We start from the raw sequence: 24,642 nt of genomic DNA, 5'->3' as shown, positions 1-24,642 counted from the left end.
GAGGCAATGGCTCTGAAATAGCCTTGTCCTGCTACACACTCAAGACATTTTGGTATGGCTTCACTGTCTCCCTGGACCCTGAATTCCTCTGACCTGCACAACAGCCTCTGAACTCAGAGTAGTAGTTCCAGGTTTTCCTGTGTACCGGCAAGCTGCCATGTTTTAGAAGCTCAGATGCCTGTTGCAGGAGGCCCCTGTGCTGTGGCTCAGAGATGCAGGGGCCTATTGGCAGCAGCCAGCCCAGCCCCTTCTCAGAGCCCATGAAGTTCACCCCACTGCTCTCAGAGCTTCTGGCTGCTCCAGGAATCTTGTCTTCATTTCTGTCTGCTAGTGAACTGTACTATCTTCCCTGCTTTGACCTTTCCTGATTACATAGGACTATGCCAGAGTCAGACATATCTTTTGTTGCTGTTATGACCCATTTCATATTTTCATGGTAGACTCATTCTCTAGGTTCTCTCTCTTAATCTCTTCCACTTTTCTTTTTATGTCTTTTTTTTTCCTCCAGTGTTATCACTGGGGCTTGGTGCCTGCACTATGAATCCACTGCTCATGGCAGCCATCTTTTTGCCATTGTTGTTGTTGTTGGATAGGACACAGAGAAATTGAGAGAGGAGGGGAAGACAGAAAAGGAGAGAGAAAGATAGACACCTGCAGACCTTCCCTGTAGGTGGGGAGCCAGGGGTTCGAACCGGGATCTTTGCACTGGTCCTTGTGCTTCTCACTATGTGCACTTAACCCAGTATACCACCACCTGGCCCCTTCTCTCCCACTTGTTACTGCCTAGACTTCAGTGCTCTGGGGCAAATTTTCACATAAAGAGTCAGAGATAAAGAGACAGAGGGAGAGAGAAAAATATCACAGCACCTAAGCTTCCCCCCATGCAGTGGAGACTAGGTTTGAACCTGGGTCATGTGCACTGCAGACCAGACCCCTCACCAAGTGAACTGGCTTACTGATGTCTATGACCCAGTTGTAAAACTGTTCTTGCTCCAGGGATCAGAAACTTTATGCTTCTCCAGCTTTCCCCAAGCTTGAAATTCCTCCAAACTGGGTCACTTTGTTCCCCGCCCTCAGTCCCGAAGAAGAGTAAGGGGTCTGTGCCATTCTCTGGGGTCCTATGTGAGGAGTTCACTGAGTGAACTGACCTGTGATCATACTGCCTGGATTGCAGGAGCAGCTGCTGGAGACAGGAGTGGGGAGGTGATCTGTGGGCCATTAATACCCTGCTTTCAGTGGTCCCTGTTCTGAATACTGATGGGTTGTTCTGACTGGGGTACTGGGGGAAGCCTATGGCAGTGTGTGTGTGTGTGTGTGTGTGTGTGTGTGTGTGTGTGTGTGTGTGTGTGTGTAAGATTGTTGGCTGATCACAGTCACAGTCATGGTCACACATCACAGAGCTGGGGTCAGGAAGCCAACCTGAGCTTCCAGGTCCTTGTGGGCATGCGAGTGCTAGAATTGCACCAGCAGTTCTGGAATGACTAGCTCTGACCCATTGCCAAGGATGCCCTCTAGGTCATCGGTGGCTAAGGCTGAGGAGTCAAAGTCCATGGGTGCTGTCAGTGCAGGGGAAAGCAGAGCCAGGCAAGGAGCAGAGGTGCTGTGGGGATGACACTGTGGTGATTAACATAACGTTGGCCTGGGCCTTTAAGGCCAGCCAGGGAGAATGCAGTAACAGGTGTCAGGAAAGGCAGTGAGAGAGGAGTAGCACAGTGGGAGAGAGGGAGGTGAGGAAGAGAAAGGCCAGTGGGGGATAAGGAGTCATGGTCTCTGTGGAGGCCAAGGAGTTTGCTTGAGAGGACAGTAGCCTGGCTTTCCATGGGCTCTGGATCGGGAGGCTGGCTGGCATTTAGGAGACTAAGTCTGTTCTGTCTGCAGCAACTGAGCCCTGGCTGCCTACTGCCCATCCCAGGAGAGCAACATGTCTTCTCACTACACACTTTGTGTTCCCTACAGAGGAGAAGAGAGGGAGGGTGGCCACCCTGTCCCAGTGGAGCATCGCCAGGAGGCCTCCTCTGGATGCCACGCCACGGCCGCAGCTCAGCAGGGGATCCCGGGCGCCAGGAGATGGCTGTGCTCAGTAATATCCTAGCGGCCTATTCCTTTGTCTCAGGTAGTTGTCCCACCTTGGCTGGGCCAGGGTTGAGGCTTGGGGCTGTGCGTGTGTGCATGTGCGAGTGTCGGGGCGGGGGAGGAGGCAGGGGGTCAAGGCACTCTGTAGAAAAAGGCTGTGTCATTTTAGCTCACAGCCCACTGAGCTGGGAGATGAAAGGTCTTCTGGTTTGAGAGTTAAGCTTGACATTTGCTAATTTGGCAAATGAGGGGGGTTCTGAGAGCTTCGTTTTGCTGCAAATGTTGGGTTTCCTTTGGCTTTAGTGAGGGAAAGAAGTAGCCCGGGGCTGCTGTCTGCTTCTGTCATTATGTATTTAACTTTGATGTTAGAGGGGCCCTGGAGTAACACAGCCTGATTATTTCCATGTGGTTTTCAACCCTGCTGCACTCTTTTTCTGTGTTGTATGTGTTTGGGGTGTGTGTGTAAAAAAGTGTTTGACAACTTTCTGGGAGACATGAAGACAGGAGGTATGTGATAATCTTTTGTTGTTGTTGTTCTCCCTTGGTTTAATGTTGCCTCCCTTTTTCTATGCTATACTGATGATTGAACCCAGAACCTTAAGTATAGGCATTACCACTAAGCCACCTCTCTGGACCAATGTTTTTCTTATTTTCTCTCTCTTTTTATGGAAAAGTGGTGGTGGTGGGGGTGAGAATGAGAGTGGAGTAGAGAGAAAGAAATTACTCAGTTATCCCTGTCCTTGTACTGCAGGATGGCTGACTCTCCAAAATTATTTCTTGAGAATACATATATTCATATACAAGGGTATTCATATACAAGAAACAATTTTTAAAGTACACATAATAAAACTATAGTTGTTTGAATGACCAAACTTATGTTCTGCTGCTTGGATGACTTATTATTATTTTGTTAGTCAACTTTTACTTTATTTGATCTTGCCCGATATGTCTGGATGCTATATTGAAAGAAGTGGGCTGAGATTCTAATTGGGTTTCCTCTAGAGAAAACCCAATTTTACTATGTCCAGCCTGGATTAACATGTAGTGAACTAAAAAGTTCATATGCAAAACCTGACATTTTTCTGTGCAATGGCAAATCTGAGTCATGGCTAAGAGTGAGGGGAGCTCATGGATTCTCTTTGTGAGAGGCTTATGGATGACATGCAACCTGGTTTGGGACAAGAGCACTTCTCTGGGCTTACCTGTTTGCTTCTTTGTGGTTCACAAGCTGCAGTGTGCATGCATCTCAAGACCAGAGTTCTCCCTTTCCACAGTAGCTAAGACCCAGGCCACCTGTCAGCTCCTCAGCTTCTAGGAAAGTCTGGCATCTGGGTCTCTTTCCCCTGAAATGCATGTAGAGAAGAATCTAAGTTTTGCTTGTTCTTCAAGCCTGCACAGGTGAGAAAAGACATTACACCTGAGAAAGAGCAATTACACCTGAGAAAGAGCAGTTTGGGTAGCATAGTTTCAAACAACTGGATGATGACATCCTTCAACTTTGTTGAGGAGACAGCCCCCCAAATGAAATGGAGGAGGCAGAGAGACTCTAGACTGCCCATTTGTAAGTCAGCAGCTGTAACACCACCTCTCTGAACAGAACAAACAGTGTGCTGGACTTTGGCATTCTGTTCAGCACAGGAGGTACCTGGCAGTTTTCCCTTCTGGTGAAAATGACCCTGAGTTGTGACCACTGAACTTGGTAACTCACTGAATAGCTGGTGTTTACCATTTTTCTTATGATACTGTTTAGTCTGAAAGGCTGCATGGCCTTGCTTTTTTTTTTTTAATTTTTTATATCTCCTTCCCATCTCATATTCTGGAGTTAAATGTTATTTAGGACACAGAAAGACAGTGCTTCTGTTAAGATAGTATGAACTAAGATAAAAAAGAGAACTCAAGGAGACTGAATGTAGAATGGTTAAAATAAAATGTGTTTGCTCCAGTAAGTAGACTTGATGGCACGAAACTGATTGAGTGTGATGGGAGGTCACTGCCTGACTACAAGAAACGAATAAAGAAAACTTTAGACTTGGAAGTAAACATAGTAGATACAAATCATCATTGCTTTAAAGAAGAAAGCATAAAATGAATCAGGTGCAATAATGAAGTGATAGGAGAGAGGAGTAGACGATTCCCTCTTCTGGGGGCTGGGCAGTGGTGCACTTGGTTGAGCATACACATCACCGTTCACAAGGACCCAGGTTCAGGCCTCCAGTCTCCACCTGCAGTGGGGGAGCTTTATGAGGGGTGAAAGTGCTGCAGGTGTCTCTCTTCATCTCTGTCTCCCTCTTCCATCTCAATTTCTCTATGTGTTTCCAAGTAAGCATCTATCATGTATCTATCTACCTGTCTATCTTTCTAGGATTCAATAATTATTTATTTACTTGTTTTATTAGTGATTTAATAATGATTAATAAGACTGTAGGATAAGAGGGGTACTATTCCATATGATTCCCATCACCAAAGTTCTGTATCCCATTCCCTACATTGTAAGGTTCCCTATTCTTTATCCCTCTTCTAGGAGTATGGGCCAGAATCCTTTATGTAATTGCTTCTCTGCTGAGCATAGATGTTGGCAGGTTGATCCATACCCCTAGCCTGTTTCTGTTTTCCCCTAGTGGGGTAGGGCTCTGTGGTTCCAGGAAAACATTGGTGAAGTGGTCTGCTCAGGGAAGTCAGGATGGCATCATGATAATGTCTGCAACTTGGTGGCTAAAAAGTGGCAAGATATAAAGCAGGAAAATAGTTTAATAATCAGGAACCTAAAAGTAAGAATAGAGCAGATGGAACTAAGGATTTTCATGTGGGAAGAAGCTAGAAAGTCTACTTTAGGTATATTCTTAGGGGCCAAGCTCAAGCAGTTTTTGCTTGAGCCTGATAACTAACATGCAGGTAGGCTAAAAGTATTGTCTGGGAAGATGGTTTCAGAGTTGAGAATAGGCTTACAAAGTTGGATCAGAGCAGAGAGTAGCTCCCAAATATGAGGAAAGTATATAAACACCATTAACTGTAAACCCCATTTATCTGACCTAGGACTCATATGTATTTCATATTTAGCACAAGAGCCTATATAACCTCTGCATTCCTGTCAGTCTGAGTTCACAGTCCATGGTCACAGCTAGAAACATTCTAGGCTGCACTCATTTCAGGGCTAGTCCTCCTTGAGTGGCAGTGTGTGTTGACCCAGCCTTCATTCAGAGTGTGGGGCAGGCCTTACCATTGTTGTTCTACATTGCCAAGGTCGTATAGAGGCCTGTAAGCGGGCTTGTGATGATGTTCCTGATGGAAGTTACCAGTCATAGTGGAGAGAGGGATCTATATATTAGAGGGCTAGGCCCATCATATCTATGTGGAAATACAAGGATTTCATGACTAGAACCCCAGGTCATGGGGTGGCCTGGTAATGAAGACCACAGAGGCCTTCATTAAAGTATACTGGTCTCTTGCCTTTATTCAGCTTTCATAGTCCTTACTTTATCTGACAAGGTAAAACTTAGAGTGATTGAGGGACTTTAAGTAGTGGGTAGGAGAGGAGAATATCTAGGCCTAAGTAGAGAATATTTGATTAAATGCTTTACGGTATCTTTTTTTTTTTTTTTATGTCTTTCTACTTGCTTACTGCACTTACTGAGTCTAATTCTGCTCACTGCAGACTATTGCATACTTTTACTTTAAAGTTTATATTTTCTCTAACTTATGGATGCCTGTGGACATGTGACCTATCTCTTGTGCCCTGGTGTATATCTAGGTTCTGTAGTTTTGTTAGGAGGTGTGCCACCTGAAATGGAACTAGGGAGTCCTATGAGCTAGGAAAGGTCTCACCCAACTATTGGAGCTGGAGGGTAGGCATCCCAGGTTTGGTGTCTCTGGATACAGACTGATGTGAAACATGTTGAGGTGACACTGATTTCATTGATTTGGTTGACACAAGCAGATGCAGTATCGAATGGTATGGATCAAGAGAAGAATGAAGAAAAATAAGCAAAGTTCCAGAGGTTATAGGACTGGGAGAAACACAGGTTTTAAAGAGAATGAGGAAGGTTCTTTGTTGTCTTAGAGTTTAAGAAGGCAATAGATTACTATTATAACCAAGTTATTTGGGAACTTGGTTTACTTTGAAAATCCTATGGTCAGGATTTACTGTACCATATAAGACCTTACCATGATTTATGTCATTTAATGTTATTTACAAATAGCTATATCTTAGATAGTAGTAGGACCAGTTGCATCTGGTCTCCCTGGTCAAAGATTATAGGTAATTTAATATTTCAAAAAAGTTATTATTAGAAATGCATTAACAATTTAAGTCCATTGTTAGAATTCAATCAGTTTACAAACTTGAAACATTAAGTGCTTAGCTTAAAGGAATATATACTCAGAACTAAAAGTGATGCATTTGAAGAGCTTAAGACATTCAATCTATTTTCCCTTTCTCATATTGAATAAATAGTGATGTGTAAGACTCTAAGTTCATAGGAGTATATATTAACACCATTCCCACCACCAAAGGTTTATATCCCTACCTCCAACCCCCTACAGTGGAGCTGAATCCCACCCCTCCATTACCACCCCCAGAGTCATTTACTTTGGTGCAGTAGTCCAAACCTAGTCAAATTCTGTTTTGTGCTTCCCTTTCTGTTCTTCTTTCTCAACTTCTGTTTATAAAGAGTGAGATCTTCCCATACTCATCTTTCTCTTTCTGGCATTTCTCACTTATTTCCTTTAAGCTCCATCCAAATGGGTTGAAAAAGGTGGATTCATTATTTTTTTTAAAAGATTTTATTTATTTATTAATGAGAAAGATAGGAGGAGGAGAGAGAAAGAACCAGACATCATTCTGGCACATGTGCTGCTGCCAGGGAATGAATTTAGGACCTCATGTTTGAGAGTCTAATGCTTTGTCTACTGTGCCACCTCATGGATCACTAGATTCATTAATCTTAATAGCTGAGTAGTATTCCATTGTGTATGTAGACCACAACTTTCTCAGCTACTCATCTGTTGTTGGACACCTGGGTTGCTTCCAGGTTTTGGCTATTATGAATTGTGCTGTTATGAATGTAGGTGTACACTTATCTTTTTGGATGGGCGTGTTTGACTCCTTAGGATATATCCCTAGGAGAGAAATTACTGGGTCATAAAGATGGTCCATTTCTATCCTTTTGAGGGTTCTCCAGACTGCTCTCCACGTGGGTTGGACCAATTTACATTCCCACCAGCAGTTCAGGAGATTGTCCTCATAATCTCTTCAACATTTGCTGTTGCTGTCATTTCTGATACATAACATTCTCACAGGTGTGTAGTGGTTATCTCATCATTGACTTTATTTTCACTGCACAGTTCTGGTTTTTGGTGTTGTCGGGGACTGAACCTGGGATGAGAGTCTCTTTGCATAACCATTATACTATTCTCCCCCACACCCTAGGACTCCTTAATCTTACAGCTCTCGTGTTCTCTCTTATCTATATCTGATCTTCAACTATATTGGGTTCCTGAACCTTCTGATTTTTCCCAGCTTATCAGTTACATCTTACCTTGTCCATGTTGTTCATAAATTTAGCTACAGACTTCCTAGTACATCAGCTCTCTTATTCCTTAGCCCAGTGTCTGATTAAACCAACAGACTAAAGCCTAACTATGTAAATCCTCCTCCCCATTTCCAGCATCCAGGTAATCAAATGCTGCTACATCTTGATTGAAGGCATTTGAAAGTCATGGTATTCAACCTCAGATGAGCCTTCCAAACAGTACCTCATTCTCTTTGTTTACCTTTGGATACATCTTATTCCCAGTCTTCTTAATAGCCATTTCAAACCTTGACCATTGTAATCCTTTCAGATTTCTGTTTATGAGCATGTACTTACAGTACCCTTAACATTAAGTGGTAAATGTAGACTGAGGAAAGATGTAATAATAATGAAGAAAGGTTACATTTTAAACACACAAAACTATTGTCTTACAAATAAATAAGTGCCCTCCCCAAAGGATAAGAGTCACAGTAGTTTGCCAAAAACAAAACAAAAAGCAAACAAAACAAAGAAGCAAACAAAAATCAAACTGGTTAAATACAAGCAGCTCAAATTCTAGCAATTAGGTAAATGTAAAATTAAAACAATAATGAAGTTACTTTTATTATATAAGTTTTTAAAGATTTTAGTGACTATATAAATCCAGTTTTTGAGAGAATAGAGAGTGAGATATTTGAATATGTATTCTAGTACTTATAAAGGATTGCAAATTGCTACAATCTCATTTAGAGAATGATTTAGGAATACCTAATGGCTACAAAGTAGCTGTTGTTGTTCTTGTCCTCTTTCAAGATCCAAAGAAGGCAGAGAAAGGAAGAAAGTTCCAAGAAAGCTCTCATACCTCATTGACTAGAACTGTGTCACATCACTATCTTTAGCAGGGATAAGTAAGGTGCAGTAAAAATAAAAATTTCAGCTCTTTCATCTTCCATAATCAGAGGTGATTCTGCCTATTGAGGGATTTCTGGAAATATCTGGGACTATTTTTGGTTGCCACAAATGAGATAGTAGGACTTCTGCACTGGCATCTAGCGGGTAGAGAAACATCCTAGAATGCATAGGACAGATACCTACTAGAAAAGAATTAAATGGCTCAAGATAACAGTACTGATGAGATAACATGCTAAAAGTTGAGACAAGCAAAGGAGAAGGGACTTGGGGGTGGTTTGAGGTCCTCCAATCTGCAGTTTCTTCTGAGATCAGACAAGATCGGGCGTTTTTAGTGTGGTATGGCCGTAGACCAATTGGCAGTTTCTTAGATATGTTCACAGGGCTTTTGGTGTCTGATCTTAGCGAACTGGTCTTCAAGTTTTTTATTTAGTTAGAGCCCTCACTCCAGTTACTCTAAAGTACTTGCAGAACTTATCTTAACCAACCTACTTTTGCACAGCCATTTTCCTTTTACAAGAATTCTTACCATCAGCCCCAGGGTTCATAACTAACTTAGTACCATCTTCTTCCTGCCTCCTCTAGGTGTCCATCCACCTAAAAGCTATCCATGTGTTCTCTTCACATATGCTTTGTTTTGTTTCTTTCTACCACAACACTTGGGTTGGAGTTATTTTTTATTTTAACTTTCAAACAACCTCTTAGACTCATTATATCATTCTCTATACAATGATAATAATCTCATCAATAATAAGGAGCTTATAAAAGTTCTCTATACAATGAGGATAATAATCTCATTAGTAATAAAAAGCTTATAAATGACTTCTCATTGGGTTGTTAGAAAGGTTAAATGAAATGATTGCTTCTCTAAATTTGATGTTTTAATTGATAATGAACTCTCCAGGCTTTATTTCCTTTATGTTTTTTCTTAAAATGACTTCCTTTTTAATTATTGTATTTTTCTTATTAGGGGAAAAATGGTTTACTATAAGTAAAGTGGTTGATATATGTGTAAAATTTCTCAATTTTCTGCAACACACTCTCACTCCAAGCCTAGAGCCTCCTTTGAAATCATGCATCAGGACCTGAAAACCCCCATTGCTCCCCCCCCACTGTCCTATACTTGGTGCAATACACCAAGCCCAGTCCAAGTTCTGCTTTGTGAGAAAGGTGTGTTATATATACACAATGGACTACTACACAGCTATTACGAATGATGAATTCACCTTCTTCACCTCATCTTGGATGGAGCTTGAAGGAATCATGTTAAGTGAGATAGCCAGAAGACAAAGGATAAATATGAGATGATCTCACTCATGGGCAGAAGTTGAAAAATAACCTTCGTAGTGAGGTTTTTTCTAGTCACTCTCTATGCCTCTTTCCTTCCAGAACAAGTTAACAGTTTATATATTTGTTTTGTTTTCTTCTTTTCACTTTATCATCAACCAATATTCCACTTATTTTATTAATCTTGCTTATTACCTATCTCCCTGCCAGAATTAAGCTCCATGGAGAGCATAGCTATTGACTTCTCTTTTGGATTGCTCTATGTTCAATATCTAGAATAGTTCTGGTAACTGTTATATGCTCATCAAATCAGTGGATGAATATGACTCAATGATCAAACAATATTAAAAGCTACACAGTAAGAAATCTTACTTCAGGCTTGCTCCCTTTGCCCAGCCCCCATGTTAGACCTATCACTGGACATCTGTATCCTTTGTGAGGTCTTTGTGCAGGGGTAAGGAAATATGAATAGCCAGTCTAATCCTATTACATGCAGGTAGCATATCACAGTGCTGTTAAGTACATTGCTTTTGTCACTAAAGTGTGTTATGAAGATTGTCATATCAGCCCACAGAGAACTTCCTCATTCTTCCCCTACTTCTAGACAACTGCATACCATTCTATTGTATAGATGAATGGTAGTTAAACCAGTTGCCCATTCATGACCAGTGGGGATGGTCTACGAATTTTCAAGCAGGGTAACAGAGCTGCAACAACCCCCTATGGCATAGACGCATATTCAAGTGCATTTACAGGATAATTTCCCAAAGAGGAGTTGCTGGATCAAAGTATAGATATACTATTACAAAATGTTACTAGATTGCCCTTAAAGAGTTTTATCAATTTTTTAAAAATATGTTTTATTTATTTGTTTATTGGATAGACACATAGAGAAATCAAAAGGGATGGGGGAAGATAGCAAGGAAGAGAGACGAAGAGACACCTGCAGTACCAATTCACCACTTGTGGAGCTTTCTTCCTGCAGAGGTGACCAGGGGCTTGAACCTTGGTCCTTGCACATTATTACATGTTCGCTCAACCAGATGCATCACCACCCAGCCTCCAACTGATTTTTTTTTTTTAAAGATAGAAACAGAGTGAGAGAGAGGAAGAGGGAGAGGAAAGAAACCACAGCATTAAAGCTTCCTTCAGTGTGGTGGCATCAGGCTTGAACCTGGGCTGAGCACAAGGCAGAACAGCACACTATCCAAGTGAGCTATTTTGCCAACCCTTCAATTCATTATCAGAAGGCCCCACTATAGAAAATTCAGACTTTGGGTCCAAGCAGTAGCACAATAGGTTAAGTGCACATGGCGCAAAGCTCAAGGGCAGGCGTAAGGATCCCAGTTTGAGCCCCCATCTCCCCAACTGTAGGGGGGGCGTTATTTCACAAGTGGTGAATCAGGTCTGTTTTTCTCTCCCCTTCTCTGTCTTCCCCTCTTCTCTTGATTTCTCTCTGTCCTATCCAATAATAACAACAATAATGATAAACAACAAGGGCAACAAAAGAGGAAAAAGAAAAGATTAAAAATATTTTTTAAAAATCAGACTTTTAGATTTTTGATGACCTAAAAGATCATTTAATATCTGCCATTGTAGGGCATGGGCCAGCAAGTGTTTTCTGTGAAAGACTGGATAGTAAATATTTTAACTTTGTGGGTCATACGATCTCTATCCTAACTACTCAGTTCTGTGAGGGAACATGAGATCAGGAAGGCACAGACAAAATGAAGGGGCATGACTGTGTGCCAATAACAAAAAAGGTGTCAGGCATCCAGATGTGGCAAGTGAGCCACAGCACGCCAATCTCTGCTTTAGGTGGGTGTCTTTTCATATCTTTGAGTTATCTGTATTTCTTTACCTGGAAGTTGCTCATATCTTACACCCATTGCTATTTTATTAGAATTTTAATAATGATTAACAAGATTTTAAGATAACAGGGGTACAATTCCACACAGTTCCCAACACCAGAGTGCCATATCCCATCCCCTTCATTGGAAGTGTCCCTATTCTTTATCCCTCTGGGAGTATGGACCCAGGATCATTATGGGGTGCAGAACATGGAAGGTCTGGCTTCTATAGTTGCTTCTTCACTGGACATGGGCATTGGCAGGTGGATTCATACCCCCAGCCCATTTCTGCCTTTCCCTAGTAGGGTAGGGTTCTGGGAAGGTGGGGTTCTAGGATACATTGGTGAGGTCATCTGCCCAGGAAAGTCAAGTTGGCAACATGGTAGCATCTGCAACTTGGTGGTGGAAAGGCGGCAAGATATAAAGCAGGACAAATTGTTTAATAAACAGGAACCCAAAGGTAGAAATAGAGCAGATGAAACTAGGGGGTCTCCGTGTGGGGATCCATTACTTTTTTTTTTTTTTTTAACCATAGCACTATTCAGCTCTGGCTTATGGTGGTGTGGAAGATTGAACCTGGGACTTTGGCGCCTCAGGCATGAGAGTCTGTTTGCATAAACATTATGCTATCTACCCTCCGCCCCAGCATCCATTACTTTTATTGGTTGTTGACCATTTAGATACTCTTGATATTTTGCCCTTGGTCTGTGTTTCATATCATCAATAATTTTCTTAATTTTGCATTTATCTTTTGACTCTACTTCAAGTAATTTTTTTTCTAATGTAAAAAAAATTGAAGGATTTTTAAAAGGTTATTTAACCAATATCCTTTGAACATGTAAACTGCAAGCACAGTCATGTGGACTGTATAATATTCTATCAGAGTGACATTAGATGAGGTTTGGGGGTCTCTACAGTGAATGAGTCTAACCTACTGCAACTCAACCAATAGTCTTGAAATTGAAGATTTGAGAAAGTACTGTAGATTCTGTGCATTATTATTCACTTTTATATTGGAATCTCCTGAGGGTTGAGAACCTTCCTATATCAGTCTTAAAGGCATTGTAGACTTGGTAAATTTGCAGAATAAAGTATCTATTGATTGATTTTTAAATTTTGGAGAAATAATTAATAGTTGGAATGTCACCTTCTGGACAGAGTTTGGTGAGAGTATTACATGAATGCACAGCTATGAGTTATTACTGTACCTGCAGCTATTAGTGGACCATTTTTGAAAATCCACTTGGTAATGTGTACCAAGAGGTAAAAAATATATATTTCTATTTAGGCAAAGCTTCTGTGAGCAGCCATTAAAGGGAGCAGTACATTAAATAAGCAAATAAGAAAATAAAGGAAGTTGTGAAGTATAAAATAATATTCCTCTACCATTACTTTTCTTTTTCACCAGAGCACTGCTCAACTCTGGTTTATGGTGGTACCAGGGACTGAAACCTGGAACATCTGAGCCTCAGGCACTGCTGATGCTATCCCCCTGACCCTTTTTCATGACTTGTAATTAAAACATTTTCAAAATTCTAAATACATAAGGGTAGGAATACAGTTTTTTAATATGTGATGTAGGTATTATATACATTAGTTATGTAGCCATTATTAGGTGTGATGAACTTATATTGGGTTGTCAGGAAAGTCATGATGCATTCTTGCACAGAAAAATATAGAAAAAATTGTCATGATTTTGCTGAGAAAACAATGTAACAATGAAGAAATAGGCTATATGTTGTATGAAATATATGTCATGGGGGGTAAGAAAAAGGAGAAGCACAGAGGTCTTTTATTTTTCTATTAGTGACTTAATATTGGCTTACAAAATTACATGATAACAGAAGAACAATTCTACACCATCCCCACCACCAGAGTTCTGTGTCCCTATTCCCTCCATTGGAAACTGTGGTAGTTCTACCAAGGCCACAGATATGGGCTGACTATTTTGCTATAATGATCTGTTCGTCTGTCTGTCTGTCTGTCTGTCTGTCTGTATATCTATCTGTCTGTCTGTCTGTCTGTCTGTCTACCTACCTACCTACCTACCTACCTCCCTCTATTTTTGCTCATTTTTTCTATTGTCCTGTTTTCTAAGTCATACCTACACCTATTAATACCTCAGAATGTCCTTCTTCCTCTTCTCTCTCCAGGTCCTGACAGAGTTGGAGTTTAGAATCCTCTAGTCACCCTCCCCTAACATCTCTCCCCCTCTGGGGGCATGGACCAAAATTCTTTTTAGGGTGCAGGTGAGATTTCTGGCTTTTGTAATTGCTTTTTTACTAGACATGGTGGTTGGCAGGTCTATCCATCCCCCCAGCCTGTTGCACAGAGGACTTTTGCAAACTTCTCTGTTGATAACAGAATAATAGATGCAAGTTTAATAAAAAACCAACCAACAAACAAATACTTTCCCTTCCTAGCAATAAGCAGATTCAGACAAAGAAGGGACAGCTGGGGTACCCACTGGGACAGCTGAGGTCCCTTGCTGGGCTGCTCAGCTTGGCTTTTTGCTCCTGCAGAGGCCCTGGGCCTGCTCTGCCCTCTGAAGGTGCAAATGAGATTAGCCCTGTTCCTCCTCCAACCCCAGAAGGCCTCTTCCTGCCCCTGAGCACAATGGCCCTGCAGGAAACAAGATATAGCAATACACTTATTTTTATTTATTAAAGGAAAACAACTGGACTTTAGTCCTCCCCCACATTGTTTCCTGGGCAATGAGAAGCTGTCTGAGTCTGGTTAGAAGCAGTGTGGATCAAGAGGATCCAATGCCAAGAGGAAGTGACCTAGAGCAGACCAGAACAGAGCAAAAACAACCACATGGAACTCCAGGTTTGACTTTTGCAGAGTGAAGAAGATAAGCCAAACAGATCATATCAGTGGTAAAAGTCAGCCCTGAGTTACTGCTTAGGAACCAGCGTGGCCCTGGGAATCTGTGCCTGAGACTGCTACAGGCAGAAGAGGGTATCTCTAATCTGGGCAGCAAGACAGGATGTACTAGTTAAGCTTGAGGGAGAATAGTGGCTTCCTAGATTTAGTTCAGAAACTGTCTTCAAAATTAACATATATAGGAACTGAGAGAAAGCTCACTTGGTAGGTTGCCTGCCTTGTCATGTGCGTGCATAGCCCAGGTCTGAGATATGACACCACACATCTGTCAATGCTGCAGTACTGGAGGAAGCTCTGATGCAGTGGTGTCTTCCTCTCTCTGTCTCTAGCCGAATAAAAAGTTGGCTCAGGAGTGATAATATCACACGATCAGGAGGCCCTTTCTCCACTAGAAAGCAGGAAGGTAGGAAGAACAGAAGGAAGGGAAGAAGGAAGGATGAAAGAAAAAGTTAACATATGTTAAGGTAGGATAGGAATGAGATAGACATACATTCACAGGGAAGGGAAGGTGGAATGAAAAGGGAAGGAAATGGGTGGGAGTAGATAGCATAATAGTTATGCAAAAAAACTATCATGCCCGAGGCTCCAGAACTCCTAAGTTCTATTCCCCACACCACCATTAACCAGAGCTGAGTAGTACTCTGGTTAAAAGGGGGGGGGAGAGTGATTGAGACAGAGAGAGAATGAGAGAAGGAGGAGGAGGAAAGGGGAGGGAAGAGGAGGGAAGAAGGGAGAAAAGGGAAAAGAAAAGAAATAAGAAAATAGATTAAATGGATAGATGGATGGATGGGAGAAGTAAATAAGAATGAGTTATCATTTATTGAGTGCCTCTCTGCCAGGATCTGGGGCAATCCATTTATGGCAGTCATCCATAATACCTTTAATTTTTATCAGTTCAGAGGGAGGTAAGTAGTGTTATTTTTGCTTGAAAGATAAATCTAAAGTGAGGCTGCAAATGTTCGTCTGTCCGATGTTCAGACAAACATACATTTGTAGGAGAGAGGAAGTAGAATCGGGTTGTCCTGTTAGGAAGCAATATGATAATACTGGTTTGGAAAGGAGATAACAAAGAGATTCAAGGGTTATAGAAATGATATATGAGATGGAGCAAAAGAATTAATGATGATCTTGGGTTTGGGGCATAAGTAACTAGTCCAGTGAGGGGCATCTTAGGTAGGAAGGAGGGTTTGAGAGGAAGGAAAAGAGTGAGGCAGAACAAAAGAGGAAGAAAGTCCTTTTGTCAATCATCTGTGTATTGAATATTTATGTAAGTGAAGTTTCTAAACACCCACATCTATAAAAGTAAGGAATAGAATTTCCACTGGGGGTGGGGGTCGGGTGGTAGCGCAGCGGGTAAACGCACATGGCACGAAGCTCAAGGACCAGCGAAAGGATTCTGATTCAAAACTCCAGCATTCCACCTGTAGGGGGGTTGCTTCACAGGTGATGAAGCAGGTCTGCAGGTGTCTGCCTTTCTCTCCCTCTCTCTCTCTCCCCCCCTCTCTCGATTTCTCTCTGTCCTATCCAACAACAACAGCAGCAGTGACAACAATAATAATTACAACAAGGGTAACAGTGGCCTCTAGGAGCAGTGGATTCATAATGCAGATACTGAACCCCAGCTTGGTGCTGGAGGCAAAAACAAACAAACAAAAAATAAAAACAAAAAAAAGTTTCCACTGAATGATACTTCATTCTTCTAATAAGTGGCACTCTTTCATGAAGATATAAGCTACTGTAGTGAAAAAAGAAATGGATTCCATCTACCTCTTCAAGAGTTGTATTTCCTATAAATTTAAATTTTAGGTTTATGCTGTCCAACTTCATAAATATCTTGTCCAATACTAACATATCTCATACAACAGACTGTGGATATGAATTGATCTGCCATTGCCCATGTCCAGTGAAGAAGCAATAGCAGAAGCCAGAACTCCCACCTTCTGTACTCCCAAAACAATTTTGATCCACACTCCCAATGGGGGAGAAGTGATAGGAGGAAGAAGATGAGAGGGTTCTGAACTCAAGCTCTATTGGGAACAGGAGAGAGAGGAGGGAAAAGGGATGTAGTAATAGGGTCATGAGTAGCTTGGAGGGGAAGAGAGGACAGGACCTGGAAGAAAAAAGGGACGATTATGTACAAATATAGACAGATAGTTGTAGAGATGATGGTTGGCCTATGCAGTGAAGCAGGTCTGCAGGTGTCTAGTTCTCTCTCTCTCACTGTATCTTCCCCTCCCCCTCTCAGTTTCTCTTTGTACTATCCCCCCCAAAAAAAAATTGAAAAAATGGCCACAGGAGCAGTGGATTTGTAGTGTAGGCATCAAGCCCCAGCAATAACCCTGGAAGCAAAAAAAAAAAAAAAAAAAAGTATTCCAGGCCCCAAATAAGAGTGACCTCAACAGAAATTATTCTTTAAAGATTTATTTAATTATCGGGAGTCGGGTGGTAGTGCAACAGGTTAAGCACAGGTAGCGCAAAGCGCAAGGACAGGTGTAAGGATCCTGGTTCGAGCCCTCGGCTCCCCACCTACAGAGGAGTCGCTTCACAAATGGTGAAACAGGTCTGCAGGTGTCTATCTTTCTCTCCCCCTCTCTGTCTCCCCTCCTCTCTCAATTTCTCTCTGTCCTACCCAACAACAACAACATCAGTAACAACAACTACAACAATAAAACAACAAGTTCAACAAAAGGAAACAAATATTTAAAAAAAGATTTATTTAATTATCTATGAGAGACAGGAGAAATGTGAGTGAGAGAGGGAGATATAGAGAACCAGAGCACCTCTCTGGCACATGTGACGCTGGGAATATAACTCAGACCTCCTGCATGGGAGTCCAGTGCTTATCCATGGCACCATCTCCTAGGCCGCTGAACAGGAATTATTTTTAGTAAACTCAGCTGAGAATGTCATTATATCTTTGTTACATTGAACATCAAGCATTGCCAATTGGCTTGGAAAAAGATGTGTGGCCCACTCATTAGAAGCATTCGTTCTACATGCTAAATCCTCAGTGAACTGTGGTTTATAGCAGTGGATCTGAAGATCACCTCCTCAGCACTGACCTCAGTGTTCTGAATCATTCCCCCACCCCTAGTCCTCAGCAACCACCATTCTACTCTCTTCTTACTAGTTTAGTTTTAAAAATATTATCCATACTAGTGACACCATGCTGTATTTGACTTTTTCTGTCTGACATCTAAATTAGCACAGTGTCTGTAATGTTTATCCACGATGTTGCAGATGGTAAGCTTCCTCTCTCTCTGTCTCTGTTTCTCACTCTCTCTGGATATTTATATAGCCAACTTTCAAGCATATAATACAAAATATTTTTTCTAATTTTTATTTATAAAAAGGAAACACTGACAAAAAACATAGGATAAGACAGGTGAAACTCCACACAATTCCCACCAGCAGAAATCCATGTCCCATCCCCTTCCCTGATAGCTTTCCTATTCTTTATCCCTCTGGGAGTATGGACCCAGGATCATTATGGGGTGTAGAAGGTGGAAGGTCTGGCTTCTGTAATTGTTTCTCTGCTGAACATGGGCATTGGCAGTCGATCCATACTGCCAGCCTGTCTCTCTCTTTCCCTAGTGGAGCAGGGCTCTGGGGAAGCAGGGTTCCAGGACACATTGGTAGGGCTGTCTGTCCAGAGAAGTCCTGTTGACATCATGTTAGCATCTGGATCCTGGTGGCTGAAAAAAGAGTTAACATATAAAGCCAAGCAAATTGTTGACTATTCATGAACTTAAAGGTTGGAATATTGCAGATGAAGATTTGGGAATCTCTGTTTTGTAGATAGCTAGGCCTATTTTAGGTATATTCCAAAGGGCTTATGACTATACTAGTTTTTTTTTTTTCCCTGAGCCTGAAATCTGATATGCAGTGGATATGCAGTGGACCCAAGTTATTGTCTGGGGAGATGATGTCATGACTGGAAAGAAGGGCTAGGAAGCTGGATCAGGGAAGAGAGTAGCTCCCAAATATGGGAAAGGTGTATAAATATTGTTAACTGTGAACCCCATTGATTTGATTTGATCTGGGGCCCGTATTCAGCTTAGGAGCCTATGTGACCCTCTGTAGATCTGAGCTCATATTCTGTAGTCATGAGTAGGAATGTTCTATAATACAATATTGTTAACTATTATTAACATATTTTTGTATGTTTTCTCTATGCAAAAATATGTCATGACTTTCCTGACAACCCAATAAAATCATATAGTCATGTTCCATTAAACCTTTGGAATTTATTCACCATATACAGAGTCTTTTTTTTTTTTTTTTGCCCTTGAGTATTCATCCACAAGGAGCAGTGGATCTGTAGTACTGGCACTGAGCCCCAGCAATAACCCTGGAGGCAAAAAAAAATTATATTCCAGGCCCCAAATAAGAGTGGCTTAAACATAAATTATTCTTTAAAGATTTATTTAATTATCTATGAGAGAGAGGAGGAGTGTGAGTGAAAGAGGGAGAAAGAGAGAGAACCAGAATATCACTCTGGCACATGTGATGCGGGGACTATAACTCAGACCTTCTGTGTGTGCACTGCTGGTTCTCCCCCACCAGTCTTATTGAGAGTTGTTCTGGCAAGTCAGCTGACTCCCCTGGTCCCCTTACACAGCTCAGGATGCCCATGTCCAGATTCACTGGTGGGTGAATGAATGCATCCTGGCACAGTGGCATTAGTTGTTGGCCTTCCACAGAAGCTTTTCTGTTTGTGGGTGGATGCTCAGTTAATTGATTAAAGAGACAAAAAGAAAGAAAAAAGGGGGGGGGGAATCGGATGGTAGCACAGTGAGTTAAGTGTGGGTAGTACAAAGCGCAAGGACCAGTAGAAGGATCCCTGGATCCCCACCTGCTGTGGAGTCACTTCCCAAGTGGTAAAGCAGGTCTGCAGGTGTCTCTCTCTCCCCCTCTCTGTCTTCCCCTTCTCTCTCCATTTCTCTCTGTCCTATCCGACAACAATGACATCAATACTAACTACAACAATAAAATAATAAGGGCAACAAAAGGGAATAAATAAATAAATCTTTTAAAAAAGAGAGAGAAAAAACAAACAAATAAACAAAGAAAAAACAAAACGGGGCCACAAAGTGTTACATCTGGTAGAGTGCACCAAGGACCCAAGTTCAAGAGCATTGTCCCAACCTGCAGGGGGAAGCTTCTCAAGCAGTGAAAGGAGTGCTGCAGATATTTCTCCTTCTCTCTCCATCTCAATAGCCTCCTTTCCTCTCAATATCTCTCTGTCTCTATCCAAAAACAAAAAAGAAAAAGAAAGAAAGACAGACAGACATACAGACAGACAGAAAGAAAGAGATAAAAGGGGGAAAATAGCATTCAGCCCCAGCAATAAGTCCTAGTGGCACATACACACACAGCAGAAGGCAAGAAGCAGGCATCTCTTATACTCCCATGATGTTGATGTCACTCCCCCCATTGTTATATTTGCATGGTTGGTTGACTACTCTTGAATTGACGACTTGTATTTTCTATTTTGTTCTCTACTTTTCCTTTTGTACCTAAACATGTCTGTTTTATTCTTACACCCTATCATTTCTGTGGGGTTTCAGAGAGGAAAAATCATAAATTCTTGCAATCAGTGTTTTTTTTTAGACTGACAGAGATTTTTATTGATACAATTTATAACTTCACAATGCCTTGGCCCTTTGTTGAGGCTGTTTTAGTCCTAGCAAAGTAATTTACAGAAATATTTTTGTATGAGATGACATGATAATATACATAAAAACTCTAAAGATGCCATCAATATATTACTAGAAACTACCAATAAATTCAGTAAAGTGGCAAGATACAAAATAAGTACACATAAACCTGTGTATGGGCTGGGGAAACTTTCATGCCTGAAGCTCTGAGGTCCCAGGTTCAACTCCCAGCACCACCATAAACAAGAGCTGAACAGTGTTCTGTTATCTCTCTCTTTCTCTCTCTCTCAATACATATTGAGGCATATAATTGCCCCTAACTTTATACACCTGCTATCTTATAATTTTTTAATTCGATATTAAATCACTAGTAAAAGAAGAGAAACTTGAACAAATGGGAATTATTACAGTGGTAAAAAGATATATTAATACATGCTAGAAAAAGTATTAAAATTAATAATGCTAACTAAGCTACACTACAAAATTATGTGTTCATTTCTAGAGATGTAGAAGTGGCCTACAGTAAAACTCAACAAAGTCCAAAGCCCTCAGTAAGGTCCAGCAAAATAGTTCAGTTGGATAGCTTGCTGCTTTTTCTTGTGTGCAACCCAAATTTGAGGAAGTTTCAGTGTGGTCTCTTTCACACTCTCTACTTTTTTGTTTTCTCTTACTCAATCTACAGAAATCAATCAGTCAAGCAAATTAAAACACTCAATAAAATGAAACTCATTACTTAAAAAAAAAGCCAACCAAATACACATAAATCTGTGGCATTTATATTATACAATCAGTGAGTTAGAGGAAAAAGAAATTAAGGAATCAATCCCACTTATAATTGAATTAAAAAAAGAGAGAAAATACCTTATACAGTAAATCTAACAAAAGAAGTGAAAGATCTCAGGTTAAAAAGCTCCTATATATTAAAAGGAACTTCAACAAGGATAAAAAGACAGTCTGACAATTGGGAGAATATGCATATCACACATCTGACAAGGGATTCTGTGAAAAATTGGAAACAGTTTACATCTTAGAATTGTTCATCAAACCAGAAGTCCAATGACAGATGATTAATGATGTGATATGATGTGTGTGTGTGTATGAATATTACTCAGCTGTTAAAATGATAAAGTTATCTCCTTTGCCTCCTTTATCACCTTGGGTGGAGCTTGAAGAAATACTGTTAATTGAGATAAGCCCAAAAGAGAAGGACAAATACTGGATGATCTCAGTCTCAGGCAGAATTTAATAAACAAGGACAGAAAGGGAAAACAAAATAAATCTTGGGCAGGTTTTGGTATATTGCATCCTGAAAAAGAGCTGTGGGGAAGGAGGACAGGAATAGGGCTTGGGGAAGGGGACTTTGGGGTCCCAGTAGATAATGGAAGAAAGGGACGTAAACTGGGGGTGAGTGTGTTTTTCAGACACCTATCACAGGGAGTTGAGAAATTCTATTCATGTATCAACAACTATACTGTAAGCCATTATCCCCTCAATACACTGATTTAAAAAGAATTACTCATCATCTTTTGCCACATTCTGCTTATTAGAAGTAAGCCACTAGGTCCAGGCCACTAAATTCATCTCTCAAAGGGACTGAATAAAGCTCTGAACACTAAAGAAGTGGGGCTCATGTTAGCAGTTACCTACACCTATGATTCAAAAACAACTCATGAGGTTTACAGGATCAAATGCCAGAGCAGAGATTTCTTGGTTGAAGGGAAAAAAAATGTCTCTAGACAAATGTACCTCTTTTTTTTTTTTTTTTTTACAAATGTACCTCTTAAATGAATGCTGCTTGCTCATACTAGGTGCTAAATAATATTTTTTTCTTTAGCTTTGCATCGCAAAATGATTTTAAGTTGCAAGTATAGAAGAACAGCCTCACAGGCTATGCAAAAGGCTTCCGTGCCTGAGGCCCAGAGGTCCCAGAGGTCCCAGGTTCAATCCCAGCACCACTATAAGTCAGAGCTGAGCAGTGCTCTGGTATCTCTCTCTGTGTCTCCCTCTCATTAAAATAAAATAAAATAAAATAGGAAAAAAAAAAAACCTTATTCACTCTTTGTCAAGATTTGTTGATTTTATCTTGATTGTTACATGGGACGGCGGTGTCTATAAGCCATTACAGTTCTGAAGTCCTGTTAGAAAGGTGTATTGCAATGAAGTAAAGTACTCTGGGTGGGGTTGGGAGTGCTCAGTTCCTAAAGCATGATGGTGGGAGGGGGGCCAGTCGGTGGGTACATCTGGTTAATCACTCACATTACAATGCACACAGACTCAGCCCCTGGTCCCTATTGGCAGGGGAAAGTTTCACAAGTAGTGTCTCCCTTTCTGCCTCCTCCCCGTCTTAATTTCTCTCTGTCTCTATCCAACAATAAACACATATAAAAAATAAGAAGATAAACATAAATTCATTAATTTAAAAAAAAAGATGGTTGAGGAGGACCTAAATGGGGGATTATTGTACTATGCAGAAAACTGAGAAATGTTTCACATGTACCAACTATTGCACTTACTGTTGACTGTAAACCATTAATTTTTTTTTTTTTTTTTTTTAATTGTGGTGTAGGAGCTGGAGCCACATTGGCTCTGGGTATGTGGAAGGCTCACAGCTCCAAATGGCTCTTGTCCCTCTTCCTCCTGCAGAGAACCCGGAGAGGGCGGCCCTGTACTTCGTCTCGGGAGTGTGCATCGGGCTGCTGCTCACCTTGGCAGCCCTGGTGATGAGGATCTCCTGCCACACTGACTGCAGCCGCCGGCGGCCCAGGAACAAGTTCCTGCAAGCAGGCGAGAGCAGCAGCGACAGCAGTGACAGCGAGGACTGCAGCTCAGAAACGGCATCTGACATCTCGGTGCGGAGGCACAGGCGCTTCGAGAGGACTTTGAACAAGAACGTCTTCACCTCTGCGGAAGAGCTGGAGCGTGCACAGCGACTGGAGGAGCGCGAGCGCATCATCAGGGAGATCTGGATGAACGGGCAGCCCGAGGGGCCCGGGACCCGGAGCCTTAACCGCTACTACTAGGCAGGTGCAGCACCTCCTCCTACTGGGTCCTCAGCTCAGTTCCCGCCTGCTGGCTCCGGGGCAGCAGATGAGAAGCAGGGCATGGTCATTTTAGCCAGGAGGACTCAAGGCATCCTTTGTGACTACAGATTTGCAGATGGAGAAAAAACTCAGTCTGCACATGAGTCTTTCCGGGTCTTGGGGCTGGGCTGGTGCTGACAACAACCCCTCTCCAAGAAGTGGCTGGATGGAGGTTGAGAGAAATGCCACTCTGGTTTCTGAGGATCACAGAAGTGACCGCAGACTTCCTTGTTGCTATGTTATTCCTTTACAAAAGGAAAGATTTTATTTTATTTTGTAGCCCAAGGGCTACGAATAGCAGGGTGAATTAAACCTAGAAGATGCAATGTTTTGAACGACTCCATGTTAATGGAAAAATTCTGATCCAGATAGCATGATCTGTGCTTATTATTTAAGGCTTTTTTTTTTTTTAAATCTTGGGTTGCAATGGCAACCTTATCCATTTTAACTGACACCTCAGGGATTAAAATCCTACTTTTTTTTTTTGGTTATAGTTCCTCATTCAAGAAAACGAACAGAATTATTGTATAATGGGAGATGTGTCAGTCAACTAGAAAATGTCGATGATCTCGAAGGATGAAGGGTTTTATTTTAAGTAGTCTATAAAATATATATTAACACACATATATTTGAAAATACTGTATGAGAATAAAAGCTGTGGCTTCCCCCCCCTTTGGAGAGAAGAAACTTGTGACTTTTGATAATCACAATTCTAAATACTTTTTTTAAAATTTGGATTTCCATACAAAGAATAGGAGAAAAAGAATAAGGTCAAAATTAGGATGGGACAAAAATAAATACTAAGTAAAATGCGTTGTTGTTGTTTGGAGTCACTGATTTAAACAGAATTGTTATTTGCCAGTAAAGTCCACGAAAATGATATACACAGGCTGGTCATAAAGGCTTTCAGACAAGCTGTGTAACCCCATTGGCAGAGATTCAGGACTACTGCTAAGGACAGTAACCTAGTCCTTGTCAGAGATTTCACTGGGAAAGTGAAATTTTTTTTCTCTCTTTTTCTTTATTTATAAAAAGGAAACACTGACAAAACCATAGGATAAGAGGTGTACAACTCCACACAATTTCCATCATCAGAGCTCTGTATCCCATGCCCTCTCTTGATAGATTTCCTATTCTTTATACCTCTGGGAGTATGGACTCAAGGTCATTGTGGGATGCAGGAGGTGGAAGGTCTGGCTTCTGAAATTGCTTCCCCGCTGAACATGGACATTGACAGGTTGATTCATACTCCCAGTTTGCCTCTCTCTTTCCCTAGTGGGGTAGGGTTCTGTGGAACTGGCGCTCCAATACACATTGGTGGAGTTGTCCAGGGAAGTCTGGTTGGCATCCTGCTAGCATCTGGAACCTGGTGGCTGAAAACAGAGTTAAC

At 41.3% G+C, this 24,642-nt stretch overlaps 1 protein-coding gene across 1 annotated transcript in view; it reads left to right on the top strand.

Moving 5' to 3' along the window:
* EVA1A (eva-1 homolog A, regulator of programmed cell death) overlaps window positions 1-24,064 on the top strand; it is a 74,024-nt gene extending 49,960 nt beyond the window's left edge. Inside the window, exons 9-10 of the mRNA XM_016194381.2 lie at window positions 1,957-2,113; window positions 22,816-24,064. Of these exons, the coding sequence (XP_016049867.2) occupies window positions 1,957-2,113; window positions 22,816-23,192 (534 nt within the window). The 3' untranslated portion in view covers window positions 23,193-24,064. The remainder of the gene's footprint in view (window positions 1-1,956; window positions 2,114-22,815) is intronic.
* Window positions 24,065-24,642: the final 578 nt, after the last annotated feature.

The sequence above is a fragment of the Erinaceus europaeus genome, chromosome 3 (genome assembly GCF_950295315.1).
Source record: "Erinaceus europaeus chromosome 3, mEriEur2.1, whole genome shotgun sequence".
Classification (NCBI taxonomy): domain Eukaryota; kingdom Metazoa; phylum Chordata; class Mammalia; order Eulipotyphla; family Erinaceidae; genus Erinaceus; species Erinaceus europaeus.
This window is presented reverse-complemented; position numbering and strand designations above follow the sequence as displayed.